The sequence below is a fragment of the Pinus tabuliformis genome, chromosome 2_2, assembly GCF_031772625.1.
Source record: "Pinus tabuliformis cultivar Carrire ecotype Pingquan chromosome 2_2, CPIR1, whole genome shotgun sequence".
Lineage (NCBI taxonomy): Eukaryota > Viridiplantae > Streptophyta > Pinopsida > Pinales > Pinaceae > Pinus > Pinus tabuliformis.
The window spans coordinates 941,917,754-941,934,636 of record NC_142300.1 but is presented as its reverse complement, the minus strand read 5'-3'; the positions used below and the strand labels follow the sequence as shown (position 1 = coordinate 941,934,636).

Genomic DNA, 16,883 nt, shown 5'->3' with positions numbered 1-16,883 from the left:
CTCCCTATGAAGCAGTATATGGTCAACTCCCACCTTCACTTACTTCGTATCTCAAGGGGTGCTCAAAAGTACAAGCAATGGATCAACTCCTACAACACCGCGCAACCATGCTCGCCCATCTTAGAGAGAATCTTCATCAAGCTCATAACCGCATGAAGCAACAGGTAGACCAGCATCGCTCAGAGCGCCAATTTCAATAAGGGGACCAGGTCTTTTTACGGCTACAACCATATAAGCAAACATCACTCAAAGACAAGGGGTGTTAGAAACTATCTCCCAAATTCTACGGACCATATCAAGTACTTCAGCGCATTGGAGAAGTGGCTTACAAGTTGGCCTTGCCACCTACTGCAAAAATCCTTCCAGTTTTCCATGTCTCATGCATCAAGAAAGTGATTGGGAACAATTGAAGAATTCAGACCAGTCTACCTGAATTGGACGAAGAAGGGTCCATCTGGCTTCAACCCGAACAGGTCCTAGACACACGAGACAAGCAACTGCGTGGCCGCATGTTTAAGGAAGTCCTCGTCAAATGGAAAGACACCTCTCCGAAAGATGCAACTTGGGAACCAGCCACTATTCTTCAGCAGTTTCCGCAGCTTCATCCTTGAGGACAAGGCTAGTCTTAAGGGGGAGGGCATGTTAGGGTCCCACCCTAACCCCCTTATTTATGTAATGGGATCATGTCATAGTCAAGAGTCAATAAAGCCCATATTAATAATTGTAAGTGGTTAACCCGCAATTAATGACGGGACCATAGTTAGTTGCAAATGGGCCGTAGTATTGGATAGATGGTATTAACAAAACCCACGGTATTGATCCGTGGTATTGCATGTATGAGTCATATATAAAGGATAGAGACACCCTGCGAGGAGTATCGTGTCTTATTTTGTAATCCAGCTCTGCTCTATCGGAGGTTGCCCCCTCGAAGAGGCAAGTGAACATTACTCTCTGAATAATAAAATCATTGATGTTCTGTGTTCTGGGTATCTTCTCTTCGCATATTCTATATTTGGGTATCGTTTTGCAGGTTAAGAGCATAACAGCCTGTGAACAACAATCTGACACTCAGGAAACATAAGTCGAAGGTTCTAACTGGTCACCCAAGGAAAGGAAGAGAAGAGGAATTCACATTTTAAATCCCATAGATCTAATTCAAGAAACACCAATCAACCATGCAACTAAAGTTGTTGATAAGCTAGCCACCCATCCATAAGAACTTTAATTTCTTTCTAAGCATTTTCTTTCCTTTCTTTATGATGCATAAAATTTTGTACAAATTTTGTATGACTCTAAATCTCCCCTTCTTCAGGATGAAGAAGGCATTGAGGGTGGGGGAGATGTTGGAGGCGATAGTCAACTTAGTTGACTATCCTTGTCTAGTTGAGAATCCACATAGTAAATTCAGTTGACTCTCTAGTTGAGTCAAACATCTAAGTCAGATAGGTTGAGTCAATTATGATACCTAAACTATTGTAACTATCTTGACTAAATATGTGTGTGTGTGTGTGACAATGTATGTATCAATGTACTAGTTTTGATTGGCTTATCAAGGGAATATAATAAAAGTGCTTTGCTGATTCTCTGCTACTTTGTTTCTCTTCTTCTATTCTTATGTTCCATATTTTTTTGTGAGTTATTGTTGTCCTTTGTACTGGAAACCAATGCACATTACCTACTAGACTACAATAGGAACCATGACCTTTGGTACACCCAAGAGAAGGTGGAGAAAAATTTCCTTGCATTGTTTAGTAGAAGTTTTTGGGATTAAAAACCTCACAAAATGGGGAGGTGTGAAATGGATTGGGTCATTATATTATTTTTCATCCATATTAATGCTTTTAGAGTGGAAAAAGTGGAGGAATCAATTCACAAGTCTATTTCTACCAACAAGACCTCGTATTCCAAAATTGGGTCTTGTAGGTAAAAATGGTTGTGTGAGTTGATTCCTTCACTTTTTCCACTCTGACATCATCAATATGGATGAAAAATAATATAATGATACAATCTGAATCAAATTATTTTGAAAACTATCTCTGCCAACATGGGATTCAACATCAAACCACCATTGCATGCAATCCTCAATAAAATGGCATAGGTGAATGAATGAATAGGACTATCTGGAATATGGTTCACTCCATGATTTTTTTCGAAAATATAAAGTTGTTTTTTAGGGATGATACAATTCTATGTGCATTATATATGAAAACATGTGTCCATCTCGTGCTCTTAAGAATAAGAATCCTTACAAAATTTGGTATGGACACATTCCTTCAATGAGGCATATTAGGGTCTTTGGTTCTACATGTTATTCCTTGATTCCTACGAAGCAAAGAAACAAGCTTGATACAAGGAGTTGGAAATGAACCTTCTTGGGGTATTCAAATACCACAAAGTCATGTCATATTTAAAATGAGATAAAAAAGATGTTTATTCTTTCCAGAGATGTAATTTTTCTTGAATCTTCCAAGACCAAAAATATTGTTGATCAATAACTTGATCATCTATATAGGTCCACTCATGTAAAGACATATAATGAATTTCATAATTATATTTCACATCTTTAAGGGGGGGTCCCTATCTTGGATCAATTATGGAATTACCTTTTGAAACGCCATCTCCCTATCATGAAGTTTTAGCCAATTCATCAAGTCAAGAAGATTCCTTGCATGACAATGGTTGAGAGAATTAGAAGTATGAATCTTGATGCAACACCATCTCAATTAGTGGATCAAGCTAGACCATCTCAGAAAGGTCCACAAAAGTGGCTCATCAAAACCATGAAAGTTTTCATCCTAACAACATCAAAAAAATTAAAACTAGGGGTTCTGCCAAGCAAGATGAAGGTGATGTAGATAATTCCAATTCAGGTGATGTAGTTGATATGGATTTTTCATATGCTTGTAAATTGAATTTATCTACTAATTTTGAAGAAACTTCCTTTTATGAAGCAACTACTCATGATGAGTGGAAAGATGTATTGCAAAATAAATACAATGATTTCATCAAGAATGAGACATGGAAGTTGGTCCACCCTCCGTTTGGAATGAAACCAATTTGTTGCAAGTGAGTCTATAAGAACAATTACAAATTAGATGGCTCACTTGAAAAACATAAAGCAAAGATCATGGAAAAATGATGTGCATAGAAATAAGGTGTTGATTATGAGGAAAATTTTGACTCACATTAAAATGGGCCACCGTCTAGACTCGATTTTCCTTAGCAAAATAGAATGGATGGAAAGTGAATAAAATATATTTTAGTACTACTTTCTTGAATGGAGATATGAAAGAAAATTTCTTCGTGTCCCAACTAGAAGGTTTTATTATGAAGGGACAAGAACAAAAAGTATGCAAACACACCAAATCCTTATATGGCCTAAAACAAGAAACAGAAGCCTAGTATGAAATTTAACTAAGCATCTTATAATATTGAATTTCAAACATTTAATCTTGATTATGCAACTTTGTTTTTCAAGAAAGTTAGAATTTTTTTGTATATCTTGTAGTGTATGTAGATGATCTATTCATGACAAAAAGAAATTAGAACTATATTTCATCCATACAGAAAGAGTTTAAGAAGGGATTTGAGATGATAGATTTGGAACATTTTCACTACCACTTGGGCATTGAAGTGATGCAACATCCAAAATACATATTCTTCCTCGAAAAGAAGTATTCTCGAACAAATTTGTATGGTGGGATGTAATCCTCTCTCTACTGAAATAGAACAAAATTTGAAGCTCACATCAAAAGAAGGAAATGGATTTGAGGATGCAACAAGAAAAAATAGCTTAAAGGAAGTCTTATCTACCTCACCACTACCAAACCACACATTTTAGTTGTTTTTGGGATTCTATCCAATTTTATGCAAAATTCTTGTGAAGGACATTGGTCTATTGTAGAAAGAGTTTTGAAATACTTGAAGGGAAATCAATTTTGGTCTCAAATATTCTATGGTTTATGACTTTAGTTTGAATGGATATGATTCAAACTTTGATGGGGACAAAGAAAAGGAGTGCCAATCTTAGGCTATCTCATGGGTCTTCGATTACTAGTTGTCTCGTAGAGGTCATACAAAGAGTCAACTTTGGTAAATTCCACAACAAATGAAAAATATGTGATAGTTGCTAAAGGAACAAAGGAGATTATGTGTCTCAAGAAGATACTTGAATATTTGGAGAAGAAATTAGTGAATTATATTCCTCTTCTAGTTGAAGATACTTCTATAATTAAGTCGACCAAGAATCTCAAATCCCATGATCGAACTAAAAACATCAACACAAAGTTTCATTTGATTTGATATCATGTAAAGGCCAAGCTTATTCATTTGAAGCACTGCTCCACAAATGATCAAACTGTTGACATCTTCACCAAAGTGCTCGGAAGAGAAAAGTTTAAAAATTTTAGAATGATGATTGGGCTTACAAACACCCATTTAGCTTAAGGGGGGAATGTTGGACACATAATCGTTAGAAATATTTATCCTTGTAAATAAAATATAAATATTAGAAGAAGCAGGAAAACATGAAATACCATTGAAACTCTTTGAAGATGAAAGAAAAATACCATCATTGTATTAGAGATGGTTTCATGTTAATAAAATAGCATTGCTCTCCCTCATAGTGACACTTCTAAGCAAACCCAACTCCAAAGGTTCAAGTTCAAATTCATTGAAATCAAGGGCAAGTAGAAGAATCAATTTCCCCCTAACGATGAAGGATAGGAGGATTCCTAGTTTGGCTATCATTTCATGCCCTCGTATGTTTCTTATTCCCATGTCTTTTATGTTTGTCTTCTTAATGATGTGTTTTATCAACTTCTTGTATATCAGTTTAGTTAATAATTTTGTTAGTCATATGGTCTAGTTGCCTCTCTTAAAAGACACTTTTAGAACTTGTCAGTTATTAGTGTTTTTCTTTTCGATTGTGAGGAGACTTGGTTCCGTTTTTCCGTCACCCTAATCACAATTAACCAAATTTACTTTTACATCTTACATTTTTGTTTTTCTAGTCAATAATGTCTTTTTATTATTTAAAATGCATAAATGGATTCATCCCTTGAAAAAAGTTTTGGTGCACTCCAATTATACAAATTTCACAACTCAAACTTGTAAACCAACAAATTCCTAATGGTTTTTTAGCACAATTGACCAAACTAATTTGTCTACAAAAAGACCAAAACATAAAAGACAACATAAACAAGTTAAAAGACAACTTATATATCTATATATATATATAAAGATGAAAACCTATTTTTTAAGTGCAAAACTTGAAGAAATATTTGCACCTTAAAAGATTTGATTCCTTTAAACTTTTAATACATCTAAAATTAAAATAGATCTAAATTGATTTAATAATTAATAATTATAATATTAATTATAATTTTCTAGTTTAATTTAATTCTTATTATTATTAATTTTTCAAATCAAAATGTTTCCAAACATCACACCAACTTTTTTTTATTCAAACTATGGAAGGTGTTTTTGGAAAACAAATAAAAGAAAAATAAAAATAGAATCTCTTTCAACTTAAATTCTCATTTCCATGCCAATACTTTTCTACCCGTTGAGGTTTCGTGTCGCCGCCCGTTGCCGTGGTCGGACAGCGACAAAAGAATCTTAACCCAAGGGTCCATGTCGAAGATGGCGATGTGGCAACCAAGCGACTGAGCAACACAAAAGTTTAATTTCACGGTACACTCAGAATTTACTTGGAGAGCATGAGATTATACACTTGTTTACTTAATTTTATTAAGTAAAATGAATCTGATGAATGCTGTATGTTAATGGCGCTTGCCCTTTTGAATGCAGTTTACAGCAGAGTTCGTTTCATTGAAAAAGGTACCCTAGTTTTACTGTTCTGATTAGTTTTTTCTTTTTAAGCAACAAATAATTAGTGTTTCCGTTACTTAAAGTTGGAAAACATATACAGAGATGCCTTGAAGTCAATGATAGGAGACAGAGATGCTTTGCTCGGGAATTCTTCTCAACTTGGCCTTTAGGATTTGTCTGCTGCCGACCCATTTGGTATATATCTTTTATATCGAATTGGTTTCTATTCGGAGTCCGTATTGGAAAACAATTATAAATAATAACAGTTTGTTAGAGATGGTGTCCCAGGTATTCTTTCGTTGAAAGCTTCTGATTCGATCTTTGGCGAAAGGGTTCGCTTGTTATGTTCTTCTCTGTGATTTTTCTGTTTGAATTTCTTAGGTCTCAGCGTTTTTTCCATTGAGGAAGTTCTGCCATTGAGGAAGTTCTGTCAGCAGGTTTGAGTTTTTTTTCAGGTATATTTTCAGCATCTGAAAATATAAGTTTTTCTCTGAAATTTTATATTCAGATTTTTCTCTGAAATTGATATAAACCATTTTCATTTTTTTTTTCAACAAAAAAACTCGGCCTAAAACAAATCTCACATATACATAATTCTACCCAAAATTGAACCACAAAACTCTAGATATTTGAATAATTATATGAACAGCCATGATCTTGTGATGCTTTATTTAGTACCTTTCTGTACCTTATATTGTAAGTTAGATTAATCTTAAGGCTGGTTACAAGGTTAATCATTTAATTTACAGAGTTATGTATATACCCAATCCAGGGCTCTTATCAGTTAGGGGCCAATTCCGGTCTGTAGTTTGAAGTTAAGGCAACCCAACTGTGCCTTCGTTTCCATGAACTACAACAGTCATGTTTATGTGAGATCTCATGTGGGCATTTGGTTGTTTTATAAATTACCCTGATCACAGTTGTAGTCGCAATTGTGTGGAATAGGATAAGTTTTTGTTTTTGTTCTTTTTTATTTTTAATATATATTAATAATATTTTCAAATATCTTTATATCTTCAATATAGTTAAATGGTTCAAATCTGTTCTTTTTTTTTGAACTGAGTTAAATAGTTTTAAGTGATATTTTAAGATTTCTTTTTCTTAATAATTTATTAATAATATTTCATAATAATTTAAATTAATAAAAATTTTCACATATATATATCTCTGAAACTTTTTTTGGAGATCATATTAACATTTTTATTTTTTATTTTAATTTTTATATTTTTAGGTAATAGTAAAATCCATTCTAGTTGAAAGTGTGTACCATGTTTATGTGGCCTTGGATGAAGCTGTTAAGGCACTCTTTGATGTGAAGTTAGGAGTTCATTCCCAGTCTCTATAAGGGTAATATATTGGACATGATGAAGATACCTGCCAAACTTATGAGAAAAAAAATTAGTGGCATAATTAAGTTATAATTTTATTTTTTTTGGATTATTCAATTCCAAGCTTCCTGATATATTATATATTAGACATGATGAAGATGTAGTCCTCCCAAACTTATAAGAAAAAAAAATTAATAGCCTAATCAATTTATAATTTTATTATTCTAGTTAAATGTCTAATATATTTAAAAATTAGACTAATTGAAAAAATTTCAATTTAGATTTTTCAAATTTTCACTCATATATACATAAATTTTCACTCTCACATATTTCTGAAATTTTAATAATTTTTTCATTTTTACAATTTCCAAAGTAAAAAAATTTAACAAATATTTTCAATTATGTTATCTTTATCCATTAATCATGACTTCAAATATTATTTTTCATCTCAGATCATTATGAAATATATAAATAAGTTACCATACTAATGGCTATTTTCTCTAATTTAGAATTTTTTATTCTAATTATTTTTTGGTTTTATAAATATTAATTTATTTTATTATTTTTTCTCATTCAAAAATACAAATGAATTATATAAAATTAATTAATCCAACAATATTAAGATCATATGAAGGAAGATGGATCAAAATTATATATAGATATGTATGTGTTTGACAACTCAGGATTGATCGAGTAAAATGAGTGGAGTAAAATATCAAATTTTTAAAAATTATTGTTATTATGATGAAATTTTCAATATATTGATTAAAGGCGGTGTTATCATTTTTTTTAACTATAAAAGAATATTAATTTTTTATTTATTTTATGTTAATTAAATTTGAGCCATATGACATCTGTTAAACACGTTACACATCACACCCAACTGGATTGTAAAAACATTTGCACTTCATATTTTTCTTATTCTTTTCTGGCAGCAATAGCTTTGAAATTAATGGGAACCGCTGACTGTCAAAGCCACACAGACAGTATATGTGGAAATGAGGAGCTTGCAGTGCATTTGAAGACAGCTGCAATTTTTATAATTCTGATAACCAGTGCTTTAGGAGTGGCATTTCCTTTTCTGGGAATGAGGCTGAAATGTGTAAGGACTGGTGGAACCTTTTTTGCTTTTTGCAAGGCTTTTGCAACTGGAGTTATTGTGGCAACAGGTTTTGTTCACTTGTTACCAGATGCTCAAGAGGCTCTTGCAGATGATTGTTTGCCAGAAACACCTTGGTTAAAATTTCCATTTGCTGATTTTATTGCAATGTTGGCTGTTTTATTCACTCTTCTACTTGACTGTGTGAGCACACAATACTATGAAAGAAAACAGTTAAAAGATAGGGCTGATAGCAGGGCTTCCAACTCTATTGAGCAAAGGTATTGGCCAAAATTGGGCCATGCTTCATCTATTGAAGATGGAAATCAGAAGAATGAAGATGCCCTACATGGTGATGGTCATATGCATATTGTTGGAATACATGCTCATGTTTCATCTCACGGTCATAACCATTCCCATGGCAATCATTCCTGTACAAATGAAACACATGGAAATGTTCATGGGCAATTCGGGCATGCAAATGGATCTCAATCTGCTACTGATTCTTCTATCCGACATACAGTGGTTTCCCAGGTGACTGTGGATTCCTGTAATGTATTGCTCTGTTGAACTTTTAAACCTCTCATCCATGCTGTTCTACCGCCTCTAACATGCAATCATTTAATGCAGGTTCTTGAAATGGGGATCATCTCACATTCTGTGATCATTGGTCTTTCACTTGGTGTTTCACAAAGTCCATGCACAATCAGACCCCTAATGGCAGCTTTGACCTTCCATCAATTCTTTGAAGGATTTGCATTTGGAGGCTGTGTTTCACAGGTTACCACCCGAATGCAATTGCTGTGTTTTTTTTCATATATTGCCTTGCATTTTATAATCCTATCTAATTTTATTATTTTTGACATTGTAATTTCTCAGGCTGGCTTTAAATCCATTTCTTCCTTCTTGATGGCATGCTTATTTGCCATAACAACACCTGCATGCATTGCTATTGGAACTGGAGTTTCTTCAATTTACAACCCAAACAGCCCAAGAGCACTCATTTTGGAGGGTATTTTTGATTCTATATCTGCAGGAATACTCATATATATGTCTTTAGTAGATTTAATTGCTACAGACTTTCTCACCAAGGAAATGTATTGCAATCCCAAATTGCTATGTGTATCCTACATTGGCCTATTACTGGGAGGCACAATGATGGCTTCCCTTGCAATATGGGCATAAGTCATTACTGCTTCTTATGGGAGATGCATGCGTTTTGAATGTTGTTAAAAACTGATATTTATGTTTATGTTATCACCACTAAAGGTTTAGGCTGTTTTATACACATATACATGCTCAAGTGATCATGTTGAGCTGGCAGCTGTGTTCCATTTTTTTTTTATAATAATTAGGTTTAAGATCAAGGAAAGCTATCCTCTCAACACTTTTGAGTTGAAGTTCTTTATCATTATTGTAATAAGTAAATTGTGCGAAGAAACTTTTCTCAAATTCCACGTAAGTAAGATGTGTAATGTTCTTTAAAAAATTTTAACTTTAAAATAAAATAAAATAAATATTCTTTCATAATTAAAGAAATATATATAAAAATTTAAAATAAAATAAAATAAATATTCTTTCATAATTAAAGAAATATATATAAAAATTAAAAATAGATTTATATTAAATTTTATAGTTTAATACTAAATTAATGGTAATATTTACTTAACATATATTGATTCAATATAAATCAAATGTTTTGATACAGAATTGATATATGGTATTTAAAAAATATTAAATATTAATAATAATAAATATTGCAATGTCGATAATAAATAAAATATTTTGATGACCATATTTTTTAGGTATTTTTAAAATTATATCAATGACATGATCCACACTTTAAACATGATAACTTAGAATACAAAAGTAAGCAATCTAAATCTTCTCACTTCAAAGTAGACCAAATTCATACCAACATGATTATAGTTAATAAGAACGTTTACTGAGTTTGACAATATTAAACATCTTAAAAGTAAGCATGATAATCTTATTGGCTTCTTAGATGATGGCCCTATAAAGGTTAAGCACATTACTCATGTAACGTTTAATGGTGGTACCTACAAGGTGTAGATTAGCATATTTGTGTGGTGTTTAGTCCCCATTAAGGTCATTGGTTTAAATCTCATGGGAGGGCTTGCGGGCGAGGGCCACCTATGGGGTTTAAAACTATCCCATAAGGTTCCTAGGCTTGATCGACCCTCACACAACCTTGGTGATAGCATCCCATAGGTGGGAAGATCATTCTTCCATCCAATATTGCGATCTGCCCCAACATAGGCTTAGTCTAGTTGGAAAAAGGAAAAGAAGAAAAGGAAAAATAACTTTGAATGGTCATAGCTCCAACAACAACTCTTTTCCTAATCAATCCTCAAATATGAAACTTACCCAAGTTCAATCTAAATAAGTTTGATGGGAATCATCTAACAGGTTGAATTGATCAAATGGAACACTCTTTTTCTCTTCATGTGATAGAGGATCACAAGTTACATATTTGAGTAAGAATTATATATCTATATTAGGAACATTGATAGAAGTAGTAATGCCATAAGGAAACCTCCTTGAAATATATTTTTTGACAACAATTGTGAAAGCCATGTATTTTCACTTTGTAAGGGATACCAATTTCATCGGATGACATACGAAAGTGTGTCAAACGGGGACAATGGAAGAATATATTGGAAGAATATATTAATGCTTTTGAGCACTTCACAAGTAAGATATAAATTTAACTAATGAAATTTTCAAGCAAGGTTTTAACAATGGCCTTAAGAAGGAAATAAAGACCCAATTTGAGATGAATCACTCTACTACCTAGTTGGAGGTATCTCAACTCACTTGGAATGAGCAAGTTGTGTCATATTCCTAGTCCAAAATCCCCACCTTTTTTTTGCATTCATGCCCAACATTGTGCCTCCCCCATAGCTTTCTCCACCCGTCACAGTCCACAAATTGACACAAGATGAAATGATGGACCATTAAATAGGAGCTCACTATAATAACTATGAAGAAAAATGTTTCCCATGGTATTGTAAAGAACATAAGTTGTTTATAATATTTTTTAATGATGGAGTTGACATGGTTAATCCAAAGAAAATCACACCTCTTAAGGAATACATTTGTAATTCAATCTAGCATTTTGAAGAACCCCACATCTCCCGTCATGACTTCACTAACATTTCATCCCCTTGGACATTGAAGTCGGATAGATATTTCAAGAATAGGAAGGTCATTGTCTTGATATATAGTAATGAGACCCATAATTTCATTCATTGTCACATCACCACATAAACACAATATTATATCCATGTTGTTAAAACTTCCAAATAATGATTGCAAATGGGGATCAATGAAATGTGACAAGAGGTGTGAAAAATATTAAATGCAAAATTGGTGACTATTTCTTGAAAATATTACATGTTTTCCTTTGAAACGGAATGTTGTAATATTGTTATGTGTGTCAAATGGTTGAGAATATTAGGTCTCTTGACAATGGATTTCCTAGAATTATACATGAGTTTAAGAAGGACACGAATTGCTATAGTCTCAAACATATTAGAGTGGGCATTCTCAAAATAGTTATTTCACACAATAGAGGAAAACCCTTGAACAAGGGCCATTCAAGGATTATTATACAATTCCATGCTATTGAAGACTTTGAGTATGCTTCATAGTCAATTGATTCAAATTTGCAGTAAATTTTGGGAAAACACTAATAAGAAATTAAACTTCCCCAAGGATTCTCATTGTCGTTTAATGATCATGATCATTATATTCCACTACTTGTGGGTATCCAACCACCCAATGCACACTCATACCACAATCCTTTTGCACAAAAAAATGGAAATCAAAAAGATCATTTGGGAGTAAATGGTAGTAGATGTGGTCCACCTAAGCAATAACCTCTATATCTCCTTAGTAATCTTGGTTATTAAAGATAAGGTGCTTGGCATGAGTGTCCTAACTTTTTAGAGCTATAACAAATTAAAAGTGAAAGATAAATCTCACATTCCAACCATTTATGCCCTCTTCGATGAGTTACATGGAACTTAGTTCTTCACTAAGCTTGATCTATGTTTTGATTGTCACCAAATTAGAATGCAAGAATTTGATGTCCCTACAACTCCTTTGCATACACATGAAGGCCATTACAAGTTCTTGATGGTGACATTTTGTCTTTGCAATGTGCCACCTTATTTTCACCTTCTTTTAGAACCTCAAAACAAAATATTTTAGTTTGAGTTTATCCAAATTTCTCTTTGTCTTCTTTGATGATATATTGGTCTACAACAAAATATGGGAAACCCATGCAAATAAACTTTTATACATGTTTTATAACTCCTCCACAATTACCAATTATTACTCAAACATTCTACATGTGCTTTTAAAGTCTTAGAAGTGGAATATTTGAGGCACACTATTAGTCGGGATGGAGAACATGTTGATCCTAAGAAAATTGAAATGATGAAGGATTGTGCTCACCTAATGACTCAAAATTTTTGCATTTCTTCCTTGGTATTATTGACTTCTACAAAAATTTTGTGCAAAAATATCAAAATATTGTTCTTCCCCACCACCTTATTCAAGAAAAATTATTTTGGATAGTGTGATGTTGAAAAACATGCATTTTAGGATTTTAAATAAGCTATGTGTACTACTCCCACTCCTACCATGATTTAATTTAATAAGACTTTCATCTTGGAATGTGGCACCTTTAGCAAAGGCGTTGGAGAAATGTAAATGCAAGAGGGATTATCTTTAGCCTTCACTTGTAAGAAATTGCATGATAAACAAATTGGTAAAATTAACGTATGAAAATGAAATGATGACTATTCCTAATGTAGTGCATACGTGGGTCCTTCACTAACGGAAAATTACTTTTAAATTCCCCATTACAGTTTGAAATATTTCCTACAATAGTGGTTGTCCTCCCTAAGGTGTTACGTATGGTTACTATATGAAGTATGATAACTCATTTATGAAATTTTAATACTGGGGATAAGTCTTGACAACACTTATCTAAGGACAATTATGTCCCCATGTACAAGGAGATACAATATTAAAAAATTTAGTGTTAAAAAGTGTTATTAGATCAAACCAAATGTTTATTCCATTATTAACTAGGTAAAAAAACAACACATCATATCTAAGAAAAAAACCCTAAAAAGATAACATAACAAATTAACTAAATAAATATTATGCATGAAGTATCATTTTGAGTGCATATAACATGTGAGGTGAAAGGAAAATTGTAGTTGATAAACTGTGGTAGATTCATGTGAAAGAACTCATGAGAAATGTGAGGCATAATTCATCATGTATCTAATGGAAGAACTAAATGAAATGAATATTATTTATCATCCAAGAAGCATCATCACACCAAAATGAGGGTGTTTCTAGAAGGGACTACCTTAAAAGGTAAACAATCCCCATAAAAGAAAGGTTCCTAAACTAGTTGGAAACCATCCCTTATTTGAATCTCTTGTATCCAAGGCCAAGAGAAAAGGGCATTCTTCTATTTGAGAATTATTTGATTCGAAAGTTAACAAGACTTTATTCTAGTCCAAGAGATATAGAAAATCAAGTACCAAAGAACTAGTACCCCAAGATAAAAATACACATAATCGCATTTTCTTCTGGTTGCGGCTGTTGAATTTTTCTTTCTCTTAACAAATAAGATTAATACTCAATATTTCACTTCAATCCATATTTTATGGGGTCTATGGGAATGTTTATAACCCCACCGTCCCTTGATTCCAATCCAAAAGGGAAAATTATAGTAGCCCCCATGTGTGTTAAGTTACCAAACCTCCCTCTATTTCCAAAGATGATTCTCTCTTAGATAATCTGGGAACAACCTAGGCCAATTTATTAACCAAAACACACACACACACAGACATCTATATATATATATATATATATATATAGATAGATATATATATATATATATATATATATATATATATATATATATATATATATATATATATATATATATATAGATGTATATATATATATATATATAGATATGTATATATACATATATATATATATATATATATATATAGATGTATATATATGTATATATATATATATGTATATGTACACACACACACACACACATGGAGGTGGATTTACCAAAAGGAATCCCAAAGGATTTACAAATCACTCTCAATGGGTGGAGCCATCATCAAATGCTAGACTACAAGTAGATGCCATTCAACTGAAATGCATTTCATGTTTACAAATATTTTACTAAAAGTTGTCCACAAATCCAAGAAGAGAAACCTCCTTCAAAACAATAATCAAGAAAAGAACTCAAGTTAAAAATGGTTTCAAATAGGTATGAAAATTTCCATCATAAGGTTCCTCCTTAGTCAAATCCACCCCAAGAAATCCTACCCACTTAAACAAATAATCATTTCAAAGTTATCGATAATCTAAATAGTTCAGTGAATCCAAAAGACATGGAGAAGGAAGTTGAAAGCAAAGAGGAACCTATAACAACCTTGGTCAAAAATCCATGTAATAAAGTTAAGAAAGGAAAAATAATATCCATGGTCATGTGATACATCTTCCAAGCTGAATGTTGGGCAAAACCATAGGGATGTGAATCATTTGTTATTAATTAATGGCTATGGAAATTGGAAAAGGCAATGGCAAAGGATTTGGAAAGGGATGAGGAATTAATTGGCATTTTATTTATGAAAATAATGGAAATAGGAGAAAAGGGAGGTGAAAGTTCACAGGTTGCATCTGAGGAGGAAAATGAAGGAAAATAATGGAAAATTGAAGAAAATAGAGGCCTCATTAATAAAAACACTTTTGAGGATCATTTGAGATACTTATGTGAGTTTTAGATTGGAGTTCTCTATTCTACTCTCTCTCTCTCATACTCTTGGACACTTCAAGTGTCTTGGAGAACTTGTGGAGGAGTATGGCATACTTAGAGTTTTGGAGAAAGAAGGAAAAGGAAGAGAAGGCAGAAGAGGACATCAGGCTCAATAGCTATAACGGTTTTTTCTTGCAGGTATTGAGTTTCATGTATGATTTCCTTGCTAGTTTTGGCATGCATGGCATATGCATATCGTTTCCTGGTTATGATCTGTCATTGGCATGGAGGAATGCTTGGATTGATGGAGGATTTTCCTAGCCTTGACATTTCCTGCATAGCCATGGTATTGTGGGTTTATTTCCTTCTTTTTTCTTGTCGTTTTTCATGTTACTTTGCGCGTGGGTTGATTTACTAGTTCCTTGAAGCCTTCGTTGGACAAACGTGATGGAAGCCCTGTAACAGCTTGGGTTGAGTTACTAGTCCTAGAAAACTTGGTTGGACAAATTCTCTGGAAGCACTTGCTGGGTTGAGTTAGTGTTCCTATAATCCCTGGTTGGACAAACGCTCTAGAAGCCCGACAACAACTGTTGGTTGAGTTACTAGTCCTGGAAACCCTAGTTGGAACAAACGCTTTGGAGCCCTAGACAACTTAGGTAGAGACCAATTTGGTGATTTCTAGTGATGTTGGGTTGTGAAGTGGAACCACTGGTTGAGGGTTGAGGTGGTTTTGCCTTTGGAAGCCTTGGTTTGGTTTTGTTGGATTTGTTCCAAGAGATCCCACATTCATGCTTGGAATATGGCACGGGGGTGATTAGCTGTAACAAATATTGGTTCAGCCAATCTATGGTCGGGTGGTACGTGGAAGTCATAGACCTAGTTGAATTTTTCATATGTTAATAACAGCTTCTTTCCTCTTGAATGTGATGGGTAAATATACCTGTTCTTATATGGTTCTTATGGCTATTATATCCTTGTTATTTCTGTTGGCTAAATGTCGGTTATGAGTATGTTTTATGGCAATGATGATGTATGGCTCTCATCATGTTTTGATTTGCAAATGAATGAAAAATGAATATATGACCTAATAGATGATAATTCAGCTACTGTGAAAAGGAATCAATGCTTCTTAGTGATTCTCAGACAAGTATGAGACCCCTATGCTTAGATCTATTGTTATGACCTATAGAATGCATATTTGTGACCTGTTTGATGAAATGCCTATCATGGCTAGTAGGCGTCATATCATGTCCTTGTTCAAGTAATTAGATTATAATCATTGTTTCAAAGTTATTTCTCATTTATGTGAGTTTCATGAAGTTCTGCGCAGTGGCCTCAGACCTAGCCCTAAAAAGTGGTACTGAATTTGGGGTCTCTCGCTTAGAACTAGCTGGAAAATTCCCTAGTCGCTAGCATGGCCTTGTTGTGGGAGAAACTGTAGGGTACGAGTCACATGCATGCCCATGTAATGAGAGAGAATGAGGATCTAGGTTAGTAAAATGTCAAGCTACCTTAGGGTTTGGTCACTTGGAAGGGTGGGTTGGCTCTTGAGGGTTCTGTCACATGTGTAGAAGGTCAGATTGGTTGTGTCTTGTCAATTCCACTTCCTTAACTATACATGGGGAGTTGAATTAGATCATAGTAGCCTCTTGTCACATGTTTACCATAGTGGGTCGGTTAACTTGCGTAAATGTGGGAGGAGGTGGTTACAAAGTGGTATCATAGCATGGTTCACCCCTTGAATTGGATGGGCAGTGTGTGTTGGTCATACATACATGTCAATTACATATGT

The 16,883-nt window shown here is 33.4% G+C and overlaps 1 protein-coding gene across 3 annotated transcripts; it reads left to right on the top strand.

Moving 5' to 3' along the window:
• Window positions 1–6,045: 6,045 nt before the first annotated feature.
• On the top strand, window positions 6,046–9,533 carry LOC149196276 (zinc transporter 10-like). Of its 3 annotated transcripts, none has more exons than XM_089403721.1 (5): window positions 6,046–6,120; window positions 6,214–6,287; window positions 8,136–8,793; window positions 8,890–9,039; window positions 9,139–9,533. In XM_089403721.1, exons 3-5 carry the CDS (start codon window positions 8,248–8,250, stop codon window positions 9,442–9,444), a joined length of 1,002 nt encoding a protein of 333 aa, XP_089259847.1. In that variant the 5' UTR covers window positions 6,046–6,120; window positions 6,214–6,287; window positions 8,136–8,247; the 3' UTR covers window positions 9,445–9,533. The 3 variants fall into 3 exon arrangements, with proteins under 3 accessions (XP_089259847.1, XP_089259845.1, XP_089259846.1); XM_089403719.1 differs by having other exon boundaries at window positions 8,096–8,793; XM_089403720.1 differs by lacking the exon at window positions 6,046–6,120 and having other exon boundaries at window positions 6,137–6,287.
• Window positions 9,534–16,883: the final 7,350 nt, after the last annotated feature.

What these genes read in the sequence shown, in the direction of transcription:
- LOC149196276 (XM_089403719.1), top strand. Translation starts at nt 8,113, where the DNA reads ATGGGAACCGCTGACTGTCAAAGCCACACAGACAGTATATGTGGAAAT. An exon ending in GACATACAGTGGTTTCCCAG is followed by an intron (nt 8,794 to 8,889) that starts GTGACTGTGGAT and finishes CATTTAATGCAG; the next exon opens with GTTCTTGAAATGGGGATCAT. An exon ending in TTGGAGGCTGTGTTTCACAG is followed by an intron (nt 9,040 to 9,138) that starts GTTACCACCCGA and finishes GTAATTTCTCAG; the next exon opens with GCTGGCTTTAAATCCATTTC.